We start from the raw sequence: 20,770 nt of genomic DNA, 5'->3' as shown, positions 1-20,770 counted from the left end.
TGCTGAGTTTGAGTTATGATGCTTATAGAATACTGTTGGGTATTTATATTTCAGATTCTGGTAAGTGCTGCTGTTGTCTGGCTTTGTAACGTGGAAAGAAATGATTTAAAATATTTTCTTTACTCACTATTATTGCTTTTGCATCTTTTCCCATTACAAAGATTGTATTTACTATTTTTGGTCTGTTCTTGAACAGTTTCACATTTTTTTATGGAAAGTGAAATAAAAATGATTTTTTTTTCTTTTAAATGAAGTCAAAAAAAGTTGTTTTTGCTTGTTCATTGAGGATCATGTAGATTTCAGGCTCAGACTCAGAGCTCCATCTTTCACTTTGCCTCCATCTAGTGTTCAAAAATGAAACTGCAGCCTGCTCTGTGATTCTTTCAGATCTATAAAACGAGCTGAAACACGCCTCTTTAGTTAACACAAGAAGACAGAGATGCCACTTTACGAATGAGAAAGGAGGACATGAACAACAAAAAGTCATAAATGTGCAACAACATGTTAATAAATACACTTTTAGATGATCTAAGTCAGGAGTTCTCAACCTTTTCAGCCCGTTACCCCAAAAATGAAGGTGCCAGAGACCGGGGACCCCCACTGTACCTGAAGGTGGTTGAACACAGCCATGAACAATCAATAATAGTCGTGCAGACAAGACTGTCCATAAAAGGGGATAAAGGGGAGAGCTTTCTGGGGCCCAAACAAACTGGGGGCCCATGGAGGTCATCAAAATCCTGGTCCATTGTAAAGTCAAGCTGTGATATCCTTATTTTACATTTAACCTGAAAAAAATAACCACTGTTATCAATAGAACAAATCTCTTTTTTAAATCATTTGTGTAGCCGTCTTAAAAATGTAAATCTGTTTTGTTAAAAAAAAAAAAAAAGAATTAAAGTGGGTTAAAAATTGAAAAAATGGGTTAATAATGGCAAAACGTGGTGGAAAAAGTGGTGAAATTGGATCTTAAAAATAGCAGAAATGGGTTAGAAGTGGCAAAAAATAACCACAAAAAGGCCAAAATTGGCATAGATAGTGGTGAAAGGGAATTAAAAAGTGGCTGAGAATCTGGTGAGATAGGAAGAAAATCAATATAAACTGTTAAAATAGTGCTAAAGCAGATGGATTTGCAAACCTCCATGTCTGTCATCAGGCAAAGCCATCTTGTAAAGCTCTGATGTGCTAAACCAGCATCATTTGATTACAGATTGGAGCACCTCTGCCCATCTTTACTTCTGAGAGTCTCTGTTTCTCTAAAATGCCCCTTTAAACCCAGTCATGGTACTGACCTGTTACTAATTAGCCTAATTAGCTGCCAAATTCTCCTTATGTTGTTTCTTATTTGTGTCACTTACTTTTCCAGCCTTTTGTTGCTCTGTCCCTACTTATTTGAGACGTGAAAAGCTAACTTAAAATGGATCGAGGCAAAATGGAAAACTGTTCTGTGGTCAGAGGAGAGGCACCATCCAGCTTCTTGTGGGCACACAGTCAAAAAGCCTGCATCTCTGATGGTATGAGGTTACATTAGTGCCTATGATGTGGGCAGCTTACACATCTGGAAAGACACTATCAATGCTGAAAGTAGATAGAGGTTTTGCTTGCTAACTTGTTTACAAGGTCAATGAAAGCTGACAGATGGCGTGTTACCACCTTGTGCACCTTGCACTTCTGACTGAACCCGTTTATCTGCACTGGGACAAGATAGTCCCAGTTAAACAGCTTCATGGAGCCATGACTGTGGCTTAAATTCGTCATGCATGTAAAGGTCGGGAACTCTGATGACAGCACAGTCAAAACAGGTTGCCACATTAAATGGAGACTGGCCTCATAAAATCAATATCTTCAATATCAATCTCACTATTTTTCGTGTATTGACCCATTTAGCAAAGATTTTCTGCATTAAGGCTGTAATTTGAGTTAAAAAGTTCATCAGTAAGAGTTCTTTTCTAACAGAAATCCCACGTTATGAAGTCAGACCGGGGTATTAATTCAGGTGTTTGTTTTTGCATGCCATGAGAACAAAATGAGTGTGCCCCATCATGTCCTCTGGCACCTTCACTTCATTCACCTTCACCTGTGATGTCAGAGCGCCTTTAAGAGTTTGTGTTTATGTGAGCCCAGCATGCAGCACATCAACATCTCCCCTCCTGCGTCTGACTCATCCTCGTATATCACGCTAACACACCCTGGTGTCTTGGCACCGTTTCTCTCCTGTTTGCTTGTTTTCCTTTCCATCAGCCTGGCAGTGGAGGGTGTCCAGGAGGCGGAGCAGTCTGAAAAAAGATGCATCACTGACAGGACGCGCTCACATGTCGGAGAGGTGAGGTAAACACAGGTGAGTCACCGTCAGAGGAAAGTTGACCTGTGAAAGCATTTTCCTGCACAGAGACTTCACAAAGACAGCGTTTTAATCTTTGTGTCATTGAATCTATCATTCTACAGGACTAGATTTATACTAGAAGAGTCATTAGAAAGTAAATTAAGAAAAGACGGCATTTACAAAAGCACAAATGCACAACAAGAGTTAAACTGTTTGGTACTTAGTGGACAAAGTCATCTGACCACAGAACAGTTTTCCATTTTGCCCCAGTCCATTTTAAATGAGCTTTGGTCCAAAAATGATAGTGATTTTTCAGGATCAAGTTCACATATGGATTCTTCTTTGTATGTCAGAGCTTTAAATAGCATTTACACAGCCAATTTTTATAGATTTTCTGGGCATTTTCCTGAGCCCATGCAGTGACTTCAGTACAGAATCAGAATCTGGTTTTAATGCAGTGCCACCTGAGAGGCCCAAAGATCATAAGCATCCAATACTGACCTTCAGTCTTGTCCCTTGTTCACAGAAATTTATCCAGATTCTCTGAACCTTTGATGATATTATAGACTAAAGATTGTGGGACATTCAAAGTCTTTAAAATGTAACATTGAGGAACAGGTTTCTAACCTGACACGCCACATGGATTTGTTTCACACATCCATCTGGGAAAGCTTCAATAGGAAATGTTTGAGAAAAGGCTTTGAAAAAGATAGGGGTGTGATTGGATGAACATTCTGTCTGTCACATCTCTACGGGCCAATCAGAGCAACAAAAAATGTGACGTAGCCGCTATCCAGCTGCTCGTGTGCAGCGACCGACCATGCAAGTCATCGACTTTTGTTTTTGAAAAGAAAACAAGTCACTGCTGTTCTTTGTTCTTCTTCTTATAAAGAAATGTCATCAAGTTCTGATAAAACTGGCGCTTTAGCAGCATCCACGCTAAGCTCTTCCGCCATAATTGCACTGGCCTCTTGTTGCTGCTTGCATACGTCACGACTTCGCCACGCTTGAAAGTACTGCCCCTCGTTGCTGATTGGTCCTGCCACTTTCTAACCAAGCCCAAACTGTTCAGATGGGAGCTTTGCAAGATGGATTCGCCAGTGAGAAACATGGAAACAGGCGTATCCATCTGCTCCACAAGGTTAACAGTTTTCAGAAGTTCTTCAATCATTTTTGACACAGTTTGTCACAGATTAATGAACCTCTGCTCATCTTTACTTCTCCATGACTCTGCATCTCTAAAATGCTCCTTTCATAACCAATCATGTGCCTGACCTGTTGCTAATTAACTTAATTAGCTGCAAAGAAATCTCCTTCAGCTGTTTTTCATGAGCATCACCTACTTTTCCAGCTTTTTATTGCAACTCTCCTACTTTTTGAACATTTCATCAAATTTTAAATGAGCTAATATTTTTCATGAAATGTTAAAATGTCTCAGTTTCGATATCTGGTATGTTGATTATGTTCTGTTGTGAATAAAATATGGGTTTATGAGTATTGCAAAACATTGCATTTTCTTTTTATTCACATTCAACACAGCGGTGATTTAAGAAAAATAATATGAGAAACAAGAAGAATGTTCATTAGTGTAGTTGTGTTTTTATTTGAGGATTCATGTTTTATAGCGTTGGTAAAAATTAAGAAAATAAATCAAGAGAAGTTAAAATATTTAGTAGATATTTGACTCAGAAAAACAAGTCTTCAAATGTGCTGTAAATAATAACAAACATGACAAAACACTTGACTTAACACTCTCATATCACTTCTATGGGGCCCCTCTCAACCAGTATGAAGTCCTCAAAGAATCTTGGGTTTGTCTGGATTTTTTTTTCTTTCACAAACTCCAAACAGAGTTCCTAGGAGTGCACACTTCTGCACAGAAATCTCAGATATCTGCTGGAGCCATCCACCCAGCTTGGGGGTTACAGCCCCCAGTGTCCCAATCCCTTCTGGCACCAGTGTTGCCTTCACACCCACATCTGCTCTAGCTCTTCCTTCAGCCCGTGGTGTTTCTCCAGCCGCTGGTGTTCCTTCTTCCTGATGTTGCTATGGCTCGGTACTGCATCTGTCACTACCGCTGACTTCTGATGTTTATCCACCAGCACTGTCAGGCTGATTAGCCATCACCATCTCGTCAGTTTAGATCAGGAAGGATCTTTGCTCGCTTGTTCTCCACCACCTTAGGAGGCGTCTTCCATCTTGGTCCTGGGACCTCCAGTCCATACTCGGCGCAGATGTTCCTGTACACTATGCTAGCTACCTGGTTATGCCACTCCATGTATGCCTTGCCTGCCAGCATCTTACATCTTGCTGTGATGGAGGGGCTTCCTTGCACAGTGTGTGTCTCAGGTCATGTCCCCATTTAATACACTTCTGGACAATCACATCCATCACATGGACTTCAGGTGTAAATGTCGTCATTGGATGTGAGTGAGTCATTTTGTACATGCACTCCTGCATAGTTAGTTATGTATGATATTGTTAAACATTTAAGCACTTTGAAAATAGAACTGGGAACAACTGATTAATGGTGACCTACTTTCAAATCCAGTGATTAATCGTGATTTTAAATTTTGTCTTCTGACAGCAGTAATTTCTACTCATTCTCAATATAAAAACAATGTGCAGCATATTTCCTTTGCTGTGTTACAGCATCAGTTTCTGAAATAGAAATGAACTGATTTGATCGTTTGTTCTCATTGCATCTATCTGTCATTTTTTATTTATTTATTTTATCTTCCTGTATAGATAAAAACCTAATTCCCTAAACCATCCTGTTCTGACTGACACTTTTTCTGTTTGACAGCCTTTTGTCCCGTGTGGAGTAAAATACACAGCACTGATCCCAGAGCAGAAATAGTCCCAGTATCTCGCCTCGGCCTCAGTTACCCGTCTCTGGAGGACTCAGGTGGGGAGACAAACTGGCTCTGAGTGGAGTGAACGTGTTTTTGTGCCAGAAAAGGAGGAGAGAGAGACATGCCGTCACTAAGCCGCTCTCGTCTCTCTCTGGTGACTCAAACTTTTCTGTGATTCACGTCTGAACAGAAGCTGAAGGAGCGAGCTCTCCTCCTTTTTCTCACCCTCTCTTCCACTCCTCCTCCTCTCCATTCATCTCTTCTTCTGTTCTCTCTCCTTCCTGTCTGATAATCATTGTTCCTTGGTCTTTATTCCTCCTCTGAGTCTGCTCTTCTCAGCGTCTCCAGGCCTTCTCTGGAAGACCTCCAGGATGTTCAAAAACACTCCTCCTCCACCTGCGGGTCCATGCAGCCAGGCAGGGGATTTCACCGCTGCTGATGATGACGGGGCGCTGTCTTCCTTCCTGAGCCCACATAAATCTGTCGTGTCCTCCGTCCTATAGTCTAATATTAAACCTGTTTTCCATGACATGCTGCTCTGCAGGGGAATGAAAGTTGTTGTTGACTGAGGTGATGGTGTAGCCTGGGAGGAAAAGCTGTGGTTAGTTTCCTCTGCTAGAACTGACCTATTGATAGTTACAAGAGGTGATCTCATTCACTGTTGTTGCAGAGTGTTAGCTGTAATTGTGTATAATTGTATACAGAAAAGGGAACAAAGGGAGAAAGTCCTGTAATCCAGATAAATGCCTTCAATATGGCTTATTTATAGGTCTGTCCAGCAATAATCTGTCTTGTAATTGCGGTGAACTGGTTCATGCTTAAAATAAACTGCAATTAATCTTGTGTTAACAATTTATTTATTTTGCAAGAACCATGTTTGTTCTCAAAAAGCAAAACTTCACCCGTCACAATCGCTGAAACTGTGATTTTCTGAGTGAACTGTGCACCTATTGTGAAAAAATACGGAAGAATAGGGGAGACCAGGGTCAGCTGAGACATTTTTCACACAAGTACATTCTGCGTGGAAATAGTCATCTTTTACAGGAGACCTGTATACATAGTAATTCTCTGACCAAACTTCAGTGTAAATCATCCAAATAAAAACATGTAACCTCGCACAGCTGATGGATTGTCCAGATTCCATGTCTGTCATCAGACAGATCCATCTTACAAACCCTAATGCTGAAACATTTATGCCCAGCCTGAGACTGACCAGACCAGCCAGCTGAGTCACAGTCAGCTTTTCTTGCAGGAAAAGATGCTTTTGCTCTTCTTCTAATTGGCTTTATTGAGACTATAATTCACCAGCTGGCTCCAGTAATAGTTAGCAACCACACTGTGGCTACTGTGGGGCTGCACACGCCTACAATGTCATATTTTCTGTTGCTTTGATTGGTCTTTGATAAATTTCACAGACAGGATGTTTGTCCAATCAGCCATTTTTCAAAGGTTCTTCCCAACACCATGCATGGGGTGTTCCCCAGATGGATGTGAAATAAATCTCTCAGTCTATCTGACATGTCATGTTACAGAAAAGATTTGTGAATTATATAAAAAAGAATAAAACTATTTTTAACAGAAGTTAGGAGCGACTGATGCCAGCTTACACCAGAGGACCTTGCAAGCCGTTGAGTTCTTGAGTTTCAAAGGCTGGTGGTCACTGACTACAAGATTAGAATATGATTCCTTTTGAGATTGTTTCCCATCATGCATCTGGTGGAAATTCACAACAACAATTTTTGAGCAGAGAACAAGATGTAGAAGGAGATGGAGATTGCGTTTGAGTTAATATCTCTTATAATCAGTTGTTTTTAAATCATTTACATCAAGTAGAAACAGAAGGAAAGTTAAACAGTTTAGCAGCTTTGCACATGACTGCAGCAACGGAGGAACTATCCCGCAAACACTTTAGAATAAGAGTATCGTATGAAAACCCAAGTCGTCTCACCACAGAAGCAGACTGATCAGGCTTTTATTTTGAAAATCCCTGTGACGGTTTACCGTCTCTGTCATGTCAGCCTGGAATGAACTGACAGACGAGGCACACAAACCCACAGGTGCAGAGATCTGACTGCAGCTCTGAGCAGAGACGTTTTTCAATCTCTTGAGTTTTTAGTGGACATTCAGCGGCTCTAGAATGATCTACGCTCATGTTCATATTTTGAAGAATGTAGTGAATTAATGTGCTTTTCGCACCACACCGGCTCCCATTGGTCATGGACGACGGTCACGTCACTAAGAAACACAATTTGCATACGAACAGACTAAAGACTGATGAAAATATCAAACACGTTTGATATTATCATAACACCAAGACTGAAGAAAGACTGCCTTGAAACAGCTAAAATTGAGTCTAATGACCACCTTACACCTAAGGACTGAGACACAGGAGCAAGCTGAGACTTTCCAAAGACTCCCATGATTTTACTCTGACTTTGGGATTTTGTCTGAGACCTTGAAATCAGAGGAAAAGTTGTTAGGTGTAAAGCTGGCTTTAGGCTGTCAAAGAGGATCTCGTGATTTATTGCATTTTAAACTGCATATTAAAATTTGATTATTATGCATTAATTAGTTTAAGTCTGTACTGACAATGTGAAACAATTTTTCAACCTGACACACAAGATTGTTTCACATATTGCTTGCATCTGGGAAACCTCCTCTAAAGCGTCTGAAGAGGGAAGGACTTTTCAAAAAATTCTCGGAAGATGATTGGTTGGTTGTTCTGTCTGTCACATTCACTATGGGCCAATCAGAGAAACAACACAAAATGAGGTAGTAGGCGCACACAGCAGGGTTGCCAGGTTGCAGTTTTCCCGTGGAATTGGGCTACACTTTACGTACTGCTGTAGGTAGATTTTTTTGTCCACAGGCTGAGCAGACACATTTTTGATGTCTTGTGTATTTAATATCCAAAGCAGAATAAACCCATTTATTTACTCTCAAAGACAACTAAATCAACCAGCAGAGAAGCAAGAAAACATAGAACATGGCACACAACCAAAGGGCAACCCTTAAGCACAGCTCCAGTGCTAACCTCAGCTATAAAGGCTGGCACTACTGTAGTGTTTGAACAGCACGTCAAAGCCAGAGATGTGCAAAAACATCTCTGCTAAGAGGAGCTTTCTGTGGCTGTCTGTTCTTGTTTTAATAAAGAATTGTGGCTGAGGTCTGATTAAACTACTGTGTTTCTAAAGCTACATCCAAGCTAATTGCTACAGTGGCAGTAAACATTGTATACACCAGCCTACAGTACAACGTAACCAACCAGTAACAATTGCAAACTCACTGGCAGAAGAGTGAAAACGTCTTCTTGGTCTGCAAAGCTTCAGTGTGGCTCTCTGCTCTTGTTTTTATTAGGAAATGTGGCCCAGTTCTGATAAATTTGCTGTTAATCTACAGCTACATAAAAGATGACCTCTACACTGGAGCCACCGGCTCACAGCACAACTAAACCCTACCGCTAGCTACCACCTCATCCTCCTCAACCCCCCTAAACCCACCCAATAGTGTGTGCCCAGGACTTCTAATGGTAAAACTAACATTTAATTTTGACTAGGGCTGTCAAACAATTCAAACTTTTAACTGCAACGAATCTCCCCATTCTGAAATTCCACTATTATGCATACGAAACAGTTCTGTTTCATTTCTGATTTTTTTGTCCTTAAACTAAGAAAAAAAATTCACTTCTCAGTTGGATACAGAGCTGCTTTTATTTTCATAGAAAACAAAGAACTTCAGGTAGATCATAAATTATCCTATAACATTAACATGGGCACAGAAAAAGGAACTTGTTATAAATTAAAAAGGAAGTAAGGGGACAGTAAAAAGGTGCTTTTTTTGATCACACAAGATTACTTTGAGTGGTCCACAGAGCTGTCAGTGAGTTTTTAAAGTGAAACGAGTCTTTAAGGAGCAGTGGTAGAGTTATTTTACAACACTGTGTCTGCAGAAGCTGATGTGGTTTAATGAAAGTGTAGGCTAAGCATGCAATTAATCACTGTTTTTTTTTTTAATGCACACCAATTATGTATCTTAATAATCACAATTCATGCATTAATGCTGACAGCCCTAATGCTTTATTTTTAGGATTTTTAAAACTGGACTAGAGATGTGTTTAAATATTTAAATGTAGTGATTTTAAATTCTGATGTTTTTATTTTTGTTTAGTTTGTACCTTGTGTTTCAGATTTAAGTTTAGTTTTTATTAGTTTTTTCCTGCTGGTGTCTTGGTCTCGTTTAGTTTTGATTCTGAAAAAATACTTCTATTAGTTTTAGAGTTAGTTTTAGTTTTTTAGCAATATGAGACCCCTGTAAAGTACCAGACCCAGAAAGACTCTTCACTTTTCGTTTAGTTTATTTATTTTTATGTTTGTATACAACTCAAGACCTAAAATGTACCATTGTGTGAAGTCTTCTCCAATCAAATCAGGCCTCTTTACCCCCTCAGGTCTGGGTGTTCATGTCAGACGATGTGCTGCTGCCAAAGACTAAAACTAAGGAGATTTTGTCTCTAATTTTATTTCATTTTAGTTTTTTCAGCACAGAATTTAGTTTTAGTTTTAGTTTCTCTCATAAAGCACAGGTTTTATTCAGTTTCAGTTAGCTAAAAGAATTTTTACCTTTAAGTTTTAGTTATTTAGTTAGTTTTAGTTAACTATAACGACGTTGGTGTGGAGACATTCAGGTAAACAGCTTCCAGCTGATACAGCAGCGTAGCTATGGTGTGCCTTAAAGTCCAAAATAGTGTGGCATCCATGCAATGTAGAGATTTTATCAGTCAATTTTGGACCCTTATGGCCTCACAATAAAGAGTGAGTGCTCAAAGACCTAATAAATGGTTACCTCGTTCCTGTTTATTTATTTATTGCACAACAGTAGAAGATGCAAAGAGAAAGTTGTGCAAGATTCAGCTCATGTACTTTTCTGTTATCTACTCTGCATCTCCGTTTTTTTTTTTTTTTTGGCTCTTATAATTTGTGTTGTCCCGGCTGTCAGCTTTTATTATGAAGTGTGTAAAATGGCACCTTGACTTCTCTTCTCACAGAGAAAAATGACAAGAATGGACATGTGAGGACATTTTTCAACGGAGCGAAGGACCTCTGTCATCTCAGAGTCAGAACAGTGGAGGCTACCGACCTAAGGCTATAATCAAACACATGCACACGCTCACTCGCAGACGTGCATGCTCTAACTCACGCTAGTGTTGTGTTGTTGTGCAATCCCTGAAAACCAATTAAACCAAATATGCTTGTTATGAAAGGAAGCCCGACAGGAACAGTGCAGTTTTAAGATTTAATTTTGAGGTTAAAAAACACAATGTACAACTTTATAAAACAGATCTGAGGTTTTATGTAATATAGACAATAAATACACTATAAAATCAGAGTCACATTTCCTCGATATGCAGATGAAATACAGCGTTGTATAAGACGAAGTTCTAGGTGTTTTTCCATTCAATATCACATTTTTGAAACACATTCTGCATAATTTGGCTTTTGCAGATGTTAGAAAATAAACAAATTCTCCTGAAATGCAACATTTATACATACTGCAGTCTTGGTTGTCTTTGAATGTATATACACGTCTCTTAATGACATTGCAATCACTTTGCTGCAGAAAAAGGCATAATACTGGATCGTGTGAAGCATATTTCTCCCTGAGATCAGTCCTCTGTGTCCTCAGGGCTGGATATCACAGTACGTCTGCACACAGTTGGAGGTTGTGCTCGGGTTCCTGCAGATAGCTGACCTGCCACGGCAGCCCCAGAGCTGGAGATGGCTCCATGAACGAGTCCATGTACCTCTGAGTGCAGGACGCCCACATCCCCGGCTGGTACCCCAACCCTTCACCCATCTGTGGGTACCTGATCGGGCTGGGCGGGTGATTGCTAGGGCTGCTGCAGTGTCCGTGTGAGGTGTAAATCTGTCCTTCAGTGGGGTAGCACGGGTAGTGAGGGGACGGAGGACAGGAGGAAACGCTGTTGTCCATGTAGAGGTGCGTGTCTGCAGGGAGTCGGTGCATGTGGCCTCCTTGTTGCGGCTGCATCTGGTGCGAGATGGATGCATGCCAGGGGATGTAGCTCTGATGCTCCAGATGAGGAACCGTCACCCGGCTCTGCTCCAGTCTGGACGCGGCGATCGCACCCGGACCGGACCTGTTGCACTCCCGGTGGCTGCAGGGCTTGTTTGGAGGGTTTGAGCTCAGGAACACGGAGAGAGCAGAGATCCTGTTGATGGCTCTCTGCAGGGTGGCGATCTTGGAGAGACGTTTCCCGCTGAGGTCGTGGTTCAGGGCGACTCGCAGGGCATTGAAGGCCTGGTTGTAGTCCAGGATGCGTTTTCGCTCTCGGATGTTGGCAGCCATTCTTCGTGCTTTTGAGCGGACGGGGCGGTTGCGTTTCTTGGTCTGGCCTTCCTCTGGATCGCTCGGGCTGCTGGTGGAGCTCTCGCTGTCTTGGAAAGAGGCTTTAGGACATTCGTCGTCGTCATCTCCTTGGTCCAGTACTCCGAGATCCAGCTCCTCCTCGGAGAACTCTGATCCTGCAACGCTGCTGCAGCTCATCGTGGATCGACTGGATGCTGAACAAGAAAAACTTGACTTGTTTAAAAGCTGCAGTGAAGAACCTGGACCTTTTTTGTACTAAAGAAACAAAACTTCTTCAGACTTGTTGCACCATCATTCACACTCCCCTCCTGTTGTCTCTGCAGGGCTGTCGGTGAGTGCAGCTGTGCCGACAGCCCAGGTCTTCTCCTCCTCCGACTCCTCCGCTGCCCTGTGATTACTCGTACCTGAACAGGACAGGTCCGCCTGCCTTTTTAAAGCTCTTGAAGTCACATGGTACAGTCACCTGTGAGGAATGATGCACTCTCTCTGCCTCTCCGGGTTTACGAGCGCCCTGCAGGCAAATGTGAGCGTCACCGCCTCCTCCTGCTCTGACTCTCCCTCAGAGGATCTAACAGGAGAGTTTCAACACTTGATGTGTGTGAAAAACGTACACAAAACATACTCGTTATTTCAGATAGTAATTAACTTCACACTTCCTTTAACACTGGTTGGGTTCAGTTGTTTGTTTCTTCTCTAAACTCCTTTAATCCCTGACATTACGTGTGTTTTTCAATGAGACTTTCCACCAAACCAAAGTAAATTTAGCATGAATGTAAGAGTCACAGAGTAGTAACTTGTTATTGCACCTCAGTAGAGTTTCAGGTAGCTTTGCTTTACTACTTCTCAAACATTTTTCTGACCAGATTTCATCTACATGAGAACCTGAACTTTATAGTCTTCTAAAGCTTGCATTTAAAAACGAAAAGGTGACTGAGGCTAACCATTATTTTTCAGTGCTCTCAAAAAGTTAACATTTTTGTTAGGATGAATCTCAGAATTTCTGATTTTAAAATTCAAAACTGTTTTCCTTCATTTTGAATTTTTCTACTGTAATACACTAAGGGTTACTGGTTATCCTTTTTAACTACAGGCCTGCTTTTATAGGTAGCTCTTATATGCAAAAACAAAAAAACTTTTAATGGATTGAAAAGGAAATAAAGTAACGGTAAAACAGTTAATAATTGATGACACAAGGTTCAGATGACTTCTGACTTGTCCACTGAGCTGTCTGTGAGTGTTTTATAGTGAAATGAAATATTTAGGAGGGGTTATGGACTTATTTAACATCACTGTAGCTGCGGAGACACTGCAATGGTTCAACCAAAGTATGCTGAAAAGAACCATAAACCATGAGATTTTCAAGATGCAGGTATTGGTATCGGCTTCGTTTAGCCATGGTAAATGTTAGCGCTATAACCGGGAAATCAATTCTTCTTCGCTGCCCGAAAACACTGCATGCATGAGCTACCGTATTTAGAGCAACAAAGAAGAACCAAAGGACCCACTGCAGCAGCAAAGAATGGAGGCTGTGTGACATACATGACAAGAAGTGACACAGTTTATCAAAAGTTAAATAACTTTTGAACCAGAAATTGTTGCCACTTAGTTGATTTTCCTCTTAGAGCTGGCCGTTGTGCCCTCCCATTGATGCTGTTGAAGCCTTTGAATCCCTTGCTGCAGCATTTTCAGCGAGCCTGGAGCTTGTGTGACGCATTTTTCATTTACTTGTATTTCCTTATGTGGCGAACCTGTTTCTATTAATATGGCAGCGACGCCTGAAGAAAACAACAAAGAAGACGTTCAGTTCAAGTAACATCGGGTATCGTCCAACTTCCGGTGTCAAGTTGAGGTCCTCGGCTGCATCCAGGTACTCCTGCAAACGTCACTTTTTTGCTTATTTGAGCTCTGACCTAATGCATCATGGTACATATTGCTGGGTTAGCAACCATACATTGTTCACTTCTTTTCACAGCATCAAGGGATACACTGAGTGCCTGAATAGGGTATAACTCTGCTCACTCAGAATTCAGACTCCACTACATGTGTGGCACTTTCAAAATCAAGTGAATAAAGTGTGATTACGTAATTTGTCTCTGGCCCTTCATCCATGCTGCAGCCATAAAATGACGTCATTCAGCATCATAAACATGGAACATGAAAACATGGCGGCCAGGGCAGGGGGAGGTTTAGGGATTTGAGGACCCCCAGACAAAAACCATTATGAGGCCCTTCCCCAATTAGCTAAAGCAATCAAAGTGAGTGAACGAAATGTTTGGAAGCTTCTCTGTTCAGGTAACAATGCCAGAGAACTTCAGCACGCTCTGCATGCAGTGCATACAGAAAGTATTCAGATAGCCTTCACTTTTTCAAATAGTGATGTTGCAGCCTGATGCTACAGTCAAAAAATATATTTTCATTTTCATTAATCTACACTCAGTACCCCATCATGACAAAGTGGAAACTGAATTTAATTTGATTTCGTTGTTGCAAATTCATTAAAAATAAAAAACTAAAAGGAAGAAGAAGGGACTGTTTGCCTGATGAAGGTGTAGTACAGCGATACTTAACGTGTGGCTCTAGAGCCACATGTTGGTCTTTTGTGTTTATCTGTGGCTCTTATATGTCTTAATTTTTATTATTATTTCCCCAGAAAACCTTAAAAAGGGGAAACGTTTTGCCATTTTCACCATTTTTGCCACTTTCCAACAACTTAAGATATCTTTAATTTATTGGCCATTTTGCAACTTCTTTTTGCCACCTTTTTTTCACTTTTATCCAATTTTTGCCCCCCCCCCCTTCAATTTTTTACCACTTTTTGTCAAAATAAGCTATGCATTAAATACCACTTGTTTCCTTTTTTTGCTGATCTTTGCCACTCTTGACTGCTTTTTTGCCACCTGTAGCTCATTTCACCCATTTTCACCCCTTTTCACCCATTTTTGCTGCATTTTGACAATTTTTGCCAACTTATTTTTATTGCTACTTCAAGCCGTTTTTGCCACTTTTCACCTCTTAGATTGTGGCTCTTGCAAAGGTATTTTTCAAAAATTTGGCTCTTTGGTTGAGCAGGGATGAGTAACACTGGTCAAAAGAACAAAAATGTTGCAAATAAATACCCCTCTTTTTTGTTAGTTGACAGTGTGCAGGTTTTTTTCTTTGGAAAGCTCCAGAAGGACAACCATCACTGCAGCCCTTCACTGATCTGGGTTTTATGGTGGAGTGGCTGGACAGAAGCCCCTCCTCAGTGCAAAATGCATGAAATTCTGCTTTGGCTCTTACATATGTGGAGGTTTTTTTTGTTTTTGTTTTTTTGTTTTTTTTGTGATTCTACTGAGATTTACTGGAAAAAAGAAATAGAAATGCAAATTTTTCTTCCAACTCAGATTTCTGACTGTAGTTGGAATTGTGAGATTTTCATCAGAATACAGTGAAAAAAAGTGAGAATTCTGATATTAAAAGCAGAGTTTTGAGGGGAAAACATCAGAATTTAAAGTCTGACAAATAAAATTTGCATCTCAAAAAATTATTTTCAGCGGCCCTAAATCCTCTTCCATAGAGTTTTGGTGAATCCATGAATTTCTGCAAAGCTTAAACAGCAGAACAAAAGTCCTCTATAGTCTGTATAAAACGTGCAATACCAACTGAAAACAGCTCTGAGATCCACTTTCAGGTCCTGACTCTCCAGCAGAGAACCACTGGTCTAGATAACATGTTTTTTTCTTAAAAGGACAACATTTAAGAGTATCTCACTCCCTGCAAATTCCTGTGAAACTCTTACTTTTCCCCTTAAAGGGACATTAAGTTAAATAGGTTTTCATGCATATTAGTTTCAGAGATGTTTAAGACAAATTGTTATAAAGCGCTCTAATCTGTTCTACACGTTTCCCTTTTTCTGAGGTGTGGGAAGAGAGGAACTGTCTTATCTGTTGTAGGCCACATTTGTCCTTGCAATTATCTCCCTCTCTCTCTCTCCCTCTCCCTTGCTCGCTCTCTGCTCAGGTTTAAGGGCCATGTAATTTAGAGTAGCTTCCCTGGAACCGTCCTCATAAATCAGGTCTGGGCAGCACCTGAGGACAAGAGTGGAGCGAGGCTGAGACTTCAAAGAGAGGAGCAAAACAAGGGCAAATATTTCACTATTAGAGCCTCAAATCTCTGCTTACAGGGATATTGATCTTTAAAATCCTCTGCTGGTGGAGATGTTTCTTTACTAAATCCTGCTGTAATTCTTAGGAAATGTTTTTATGGATTATCCTGCAGACTGATGAGTTTCAGTTCATTTAGGAGGAGTAAGGGAGTGAAAATGGCCTCTCTTGTGTTTGATTAACTTCCTCTTCTCTAAACCAGAGTAAAGGAAAGATCACATTATGACTGTGAGAGATATAGAGCTGGACAGTGAAAGGTGACTGCTCTGACCTTTAGCTAGGCTCCTGGCCAAGTGCAATGGGTCATGTAAGTAAAGGGTAGTCCTCTCAGACGGTGAACTGGGGTCGTTGAGAAGCATTGCTTCCTTCCTGCCCTCGTGGTTTTATTGTCCGTGCTGCGGCTCAGAGACGCCAACCTTTAAAACAATTACAGCCCACAGGTTCAGCTCCGAGACGCTCAACTATTGATCTGAGGTGGGAACGTTTAGACGAGCTGTTTACTGTGAGATCAGCAGGGAAAGACGTCAGTCGTGTCCTTATTTATAAGATTTATTCATTTATAGACTCACATATGTGATGAAGAACAGAGGAGTATTTTGATTCAGTCATGCACAAATGAGCACAATGTGCTTGAGTGCATTTATGTGAACCTCCTCCTGAGCTTTTGTTTGGAATTAATTTTGAGTTTCCCTCTGTGTAAAATTACAACTTAGACACAAATCTCCCCAAATTTCTGCAACAATTCTTAAACATGTTTTTAAATGATCCCTGACTAAAGTAATGTTCTTTCATTATTCCCAGCATGTTTTAGTAAGACGTTACCATAAAGCCTTAACATTCCAATAAAAATGTACCCAAAAACCCATGTAAATTCCTGAAAACCTTTGGAAAAAAAATCCCCACATTTCAAAGCAAATCCCCCCTTAAATTTATTCACAAATTCCTGAAAATATCCAGATACATTCCCCAAAATTTACAATTTCACTCCCCAAAATGTCCAAATACATTTCCCAAAATTCAAGTAAAATGATGAAAAATTTCCTGGAATTGTCATGAAAATTATTTAAAATTCCATGCAAATTTCCTTAATAATCCTTTAGTGAACATCTCTTGAAAATTCCTAATCAAATTCTTTAAAAAATTACCCAAATTTCCATTTTCATGTCTGAAAAATTCCAAATAAATTTCCAAAATTCCCATGAAAAAGCCATAAGAATACCTGGATGCAGATGAGGACCTCAACTTCATACCGGAAGTGGAACAAGGGCCTCCATACCTCATCTTCTCAGGCCCAAAGTCTCTCGAACTGAACGTCTTCTTCATTGTTTCGCCATGCATCGAAGCCATATTAATGGAGTCATGTCCGCCACGTCAGAAAATACAAGTAGACAAAGAATTCGTGAGTTTTCAGACTAAAAAGCATGAAATGGATCAATTTCTGATCCATATGCACGCGTCACTGAGCACAGACATAATATTGCCAGGTTAGCTGGCCGTGCGTCATTGTCAATGCCATATAGCTAGAGGCAGCTCCGCTAGGTAAGGCAAGACATGTAGACAAGGAATAGGTGAGTTTTTGGAATAAAAAGTGCGAACCATCACATAAAATTTCTTAAAGGAACCCTGCATGATCAGACAAGTTCATCTTGTTTGATAGATATTTGTATCTCTAATGTATATTGAACTAAAAAACTCATTCGATATCTGCATTTTGAGTAATTAGAGTTTACAAACTCGCCAGGAGGCCGCCATGTTTTAGTCACTGGTGCTGTGACGTCACAGTCCAGCAGCGCTCCCTGACGTTTCTATGCAGTGTTTCAAACTGGAAACCAGTGTTAGGATTTCATCTCAGAGATGTTGTATGTCTCACGCACGGAGAATTTTAAGATTTGAGGTCTCTTCTATTTTTCCTTTTGCACTTCCTTTGGTCAAACTTGACAGGAAAAAGATAGACAGCCATATTTATCTTGTGCACGTCCACGTTGGTAGAATATGTTTGAAATCTGTTTCTCGATGAACCAGATGATATCTCTCCAACAAGATGAATTTGTCTGATCATGCAGGGTTCCTTTAACCTTGCAAAGCAGATGGATACGCCCATTTCCCTTTTTTTTCACTGGCGAATCCATCTTGCAAAGCTCCCATCTGAACCGTTTGGGCTTAGTTAGAAAGTGACAGGACCAATCGGCGATGAGGGGCAGTACTTACAGGCACGGCAGAGTCGTGACATGAACTAGCAGCAAGAGGGAGTACAATTATGGCAGAAGAGCTTAGCGTGGATGCTGCTAAAGCGCCAGTTTTATCAGAACTTGACAACAATTCTTTGTTAAAAGAAGAAGAAAGAACAGCAGTGAGTTGTTTTCTTTTCAAAAACAACAAAAGTCAAGTACTTACATGTCTATAGTCACCATGTTTCGCTTTATTTCCCGTAGCTGTGAACGTGCAGTTCAATAGCTGCTACGTCACGTGTTTTGTTGCTCTTATTGGCCCGTAGAGATGTGACGGACAGAGCGTTCATCCAATCACACTCCGAGTTTTTTGAAAGCCTCTGTCTTTTCTCAAACGTTTCCTATTGAAGCTTTCCCAGATGGATGTGTGAAACAAATCCATCTGGCGTGTCAGGTTAGGGTTACTTTTAATGAACTGTATCATATTCAGTAAACTATATTCATTTAAGAAGCACCACAAAAACAGATTCCACTTTCTTGTATTTTCTTAATTGAAAGACAAATGCACTCCACAATTGATACAATATATATGTATTTACATTTATATATATACTATATAAAGTATAGCTATCTACCATCTTAAAACTGCTCCGATCAAGTCTTTTGATCACTTTACACCTAATAACTGACATCATGGGAGTGCTCTGCAACTTTAGCAAGGCTTAGGATTTTACTCCAACTTTTTTATTTTGTCTGCCACTTTGAAATCGCACGAAAAGTTGTTAGGTGTAAGGACACCTTCAGTTATTTTGAGTGTAACTGCTGTGAAATAATCAGAAATAACACATTCTCTGCCTCTCTTTGCTTGTATTTCCCAGCATTGCTCTCCCCCTCCTTATCTCCTGCAGCGTCTCTCCATCAGTCAGCTGACTGTTTCTGAATCCATCTGTTTTCCTCCAACCGGCTGACGAGGCTGATCTTGATCTGACTAAAGCTTTGCAACCAAACAATCGGCCAGCTGAAGGGAAGCTGTCAGCCCTAGATGACACAAGACGCTAGGAGGTCTGTAGGACTGAGTATTTGTGATATTGATCACCTCCACGCCAGGTGAAACTGTTAAACAGTGAAAAAAAACACTTTCCTGTTTACCACTGGTAGAGTGAGTTCTGTGCTGCATGAATCCTAGAGGCAGTCAGAGGACTACCAGGTAATTTATCAACACTGAATCAGAGGATGAAGGTAGCTATGAGATAGTTCCAGGTCAGAATCAGTGAAATATCTTCATCTGAAAAAAAATAAAAAAAATAAAAAACCATCAAAAAGGGCCAGATTTAAAGGTATGAAAATCCAGGAGGAAGGAGATTACCAGCAAACCCATAAATAAGTAAACATTGTCCCTAATATACTCCTTTAGTTTTACTTGACAAAAATGTTGTTTTGATGCCAGAAAAGACCCTGATAATTTACTCCAGGAAAAAGCCCTGCAATTAGAAAATTATTGATAAATAGTGACTTGGTATAAACAAAATAATTTGCTTAGCAGAGGTAAAATTTCTCATGCAGAATGTGTAACTCTAGAATGAAATATTTTTAAATTCTTAGATTTTTTTTATTATATTTGTATTAAAAGTCGGTGCCTCTGCACATAAGTTATTGCCTCAAAACTATTTACAACGGTGTATATGCATTTTTATTTACTTGCACCATGTCCTTTATAAAGCTTGGTTGTTGTTGTTTTGATGGTGATGTCATCGGGGAGGTAAAGGCAAAGATCTGAAGGAGGCAGGAAAACATGGAGGCCAAATAATGATGACAACATGATGGTGATGATGATGATGATAACGTCATGTGTCAGATCTTGTCAGGATGACTTTGGTAACTAATCTCATAAATGAAAGATGGAAAAAGTAAAAATGAGTAGAAGGCATTTTGCATTATTTGACTCAGGATTTCTTAAAACCTAAATGTCTGTGGTTGTATAACAGTTAAAAATGACTATAATCTTAAGTAGAATTTCTCTAAATTCACTAAGGAGTCTACTGGTTTGAAAAAAGCTCTGAGTCCTTAGCTATTTTTGAACCATTTTGTCTCTCCTGCACTTTCAGTCTCAAAAAAGCTTGCAAAATATCAACCCTGTGGTGCACAGTGAAGTTCTACGTATGCCACAGTAATGTTACTTGAATTTTAATGCAGTTATGGGACCATAAAGACAACAGAAAACAAGTAATTGGATAGTAAAACTTATTCACAGACCTTAACGACCAAGATATTTATGCACAAACTTGTTCTTCCACCTCTTTGGGACTTAAAAATTTATAAAATAATTATTCTATGAAAAACAGTCTTCAAAATATTGACTTTTTTACCAAAAAGGTCCTTGCACTTTTGGTCATTGAGTCATCATTTAAAGTGCTGTGACTGAGGGACACATCATGGCCTCTCTGTGTCTCTCTCTCTTTTTTTATAAGTCACTCAGGCTCTCTTCTCCAGTTACTCAGCCTGTGTACATGCACTGTTCAGCAAAGCATGACATGACGACAGACAGCCTGCCATTAATTGCTACAGGCCAGTTGCAATGAATTCTGGGATATAAACAGGCAATATGGCAGCAGGCTAACCTGCTAACAGCAGGAACGATACATTACAAATGGATAAAAAAGACATTCCAGGCTTGCTAGAAAACGTTCAGTTGGACCTACAAATTAAAACATCACAATAGAGAACTTTTATTCAGAAAAAAACAAGTTAGTGCATACAGTTTACACTTTACAGTTCAAAAGTTATTTAACTTTAAATGCAACATTTCTTCTTGTCGTATACGACAACGTTGTCCTCAGAGGGTTAAAGAGTTATCAATAGATCTTTCCTTTTTTTAATATCTGAATATTCATTAACCAAATT

At 40.0% G+C, this 20,770-nt stretch overlaps 1 protein-coding gene across 1 annotated transcript; it reads right to left on the bottom strand.

Annotated features, from left to right (window-relative positions):
- Positions 1–10,866: 10,866 nt before the first annotated feature.
- Positions 10,867–11,736, bottom strand: bhlha9 (basic helix-loop-helix family, member a9). The gene has a single exon (XM_041802267.1). The coding sequence runs from the start codon at positions 11,734–11,736 to the stop codon at positions 10,867–10,869; it is 870 nt and encodes a 289-aa protein (XP_041658201.1).
- Positions 11,737–20,770: the final 9,034 nt, after the last annotated feature.

The sequence above is a fragment of the Cheilinus undulatus genome, linkage group 12 (assembly GCF_018320785.1).
Source record: "Cheilinus undulatus linkage group 12, ASM1832078v1, whole genome shotgun sequence".
In the NCBI taxonomy this organism is placed as follows: Eukaryota; Metazoa; Chordata; class Actinopteri; order Labriformes; family Labridae; genus Cheilinus; species Cheilinus undulatus.
Note: the sequence above shows the minus strand (reverse complement) of the source record. Positions and strands in the feature narration are given on the sequence as shown.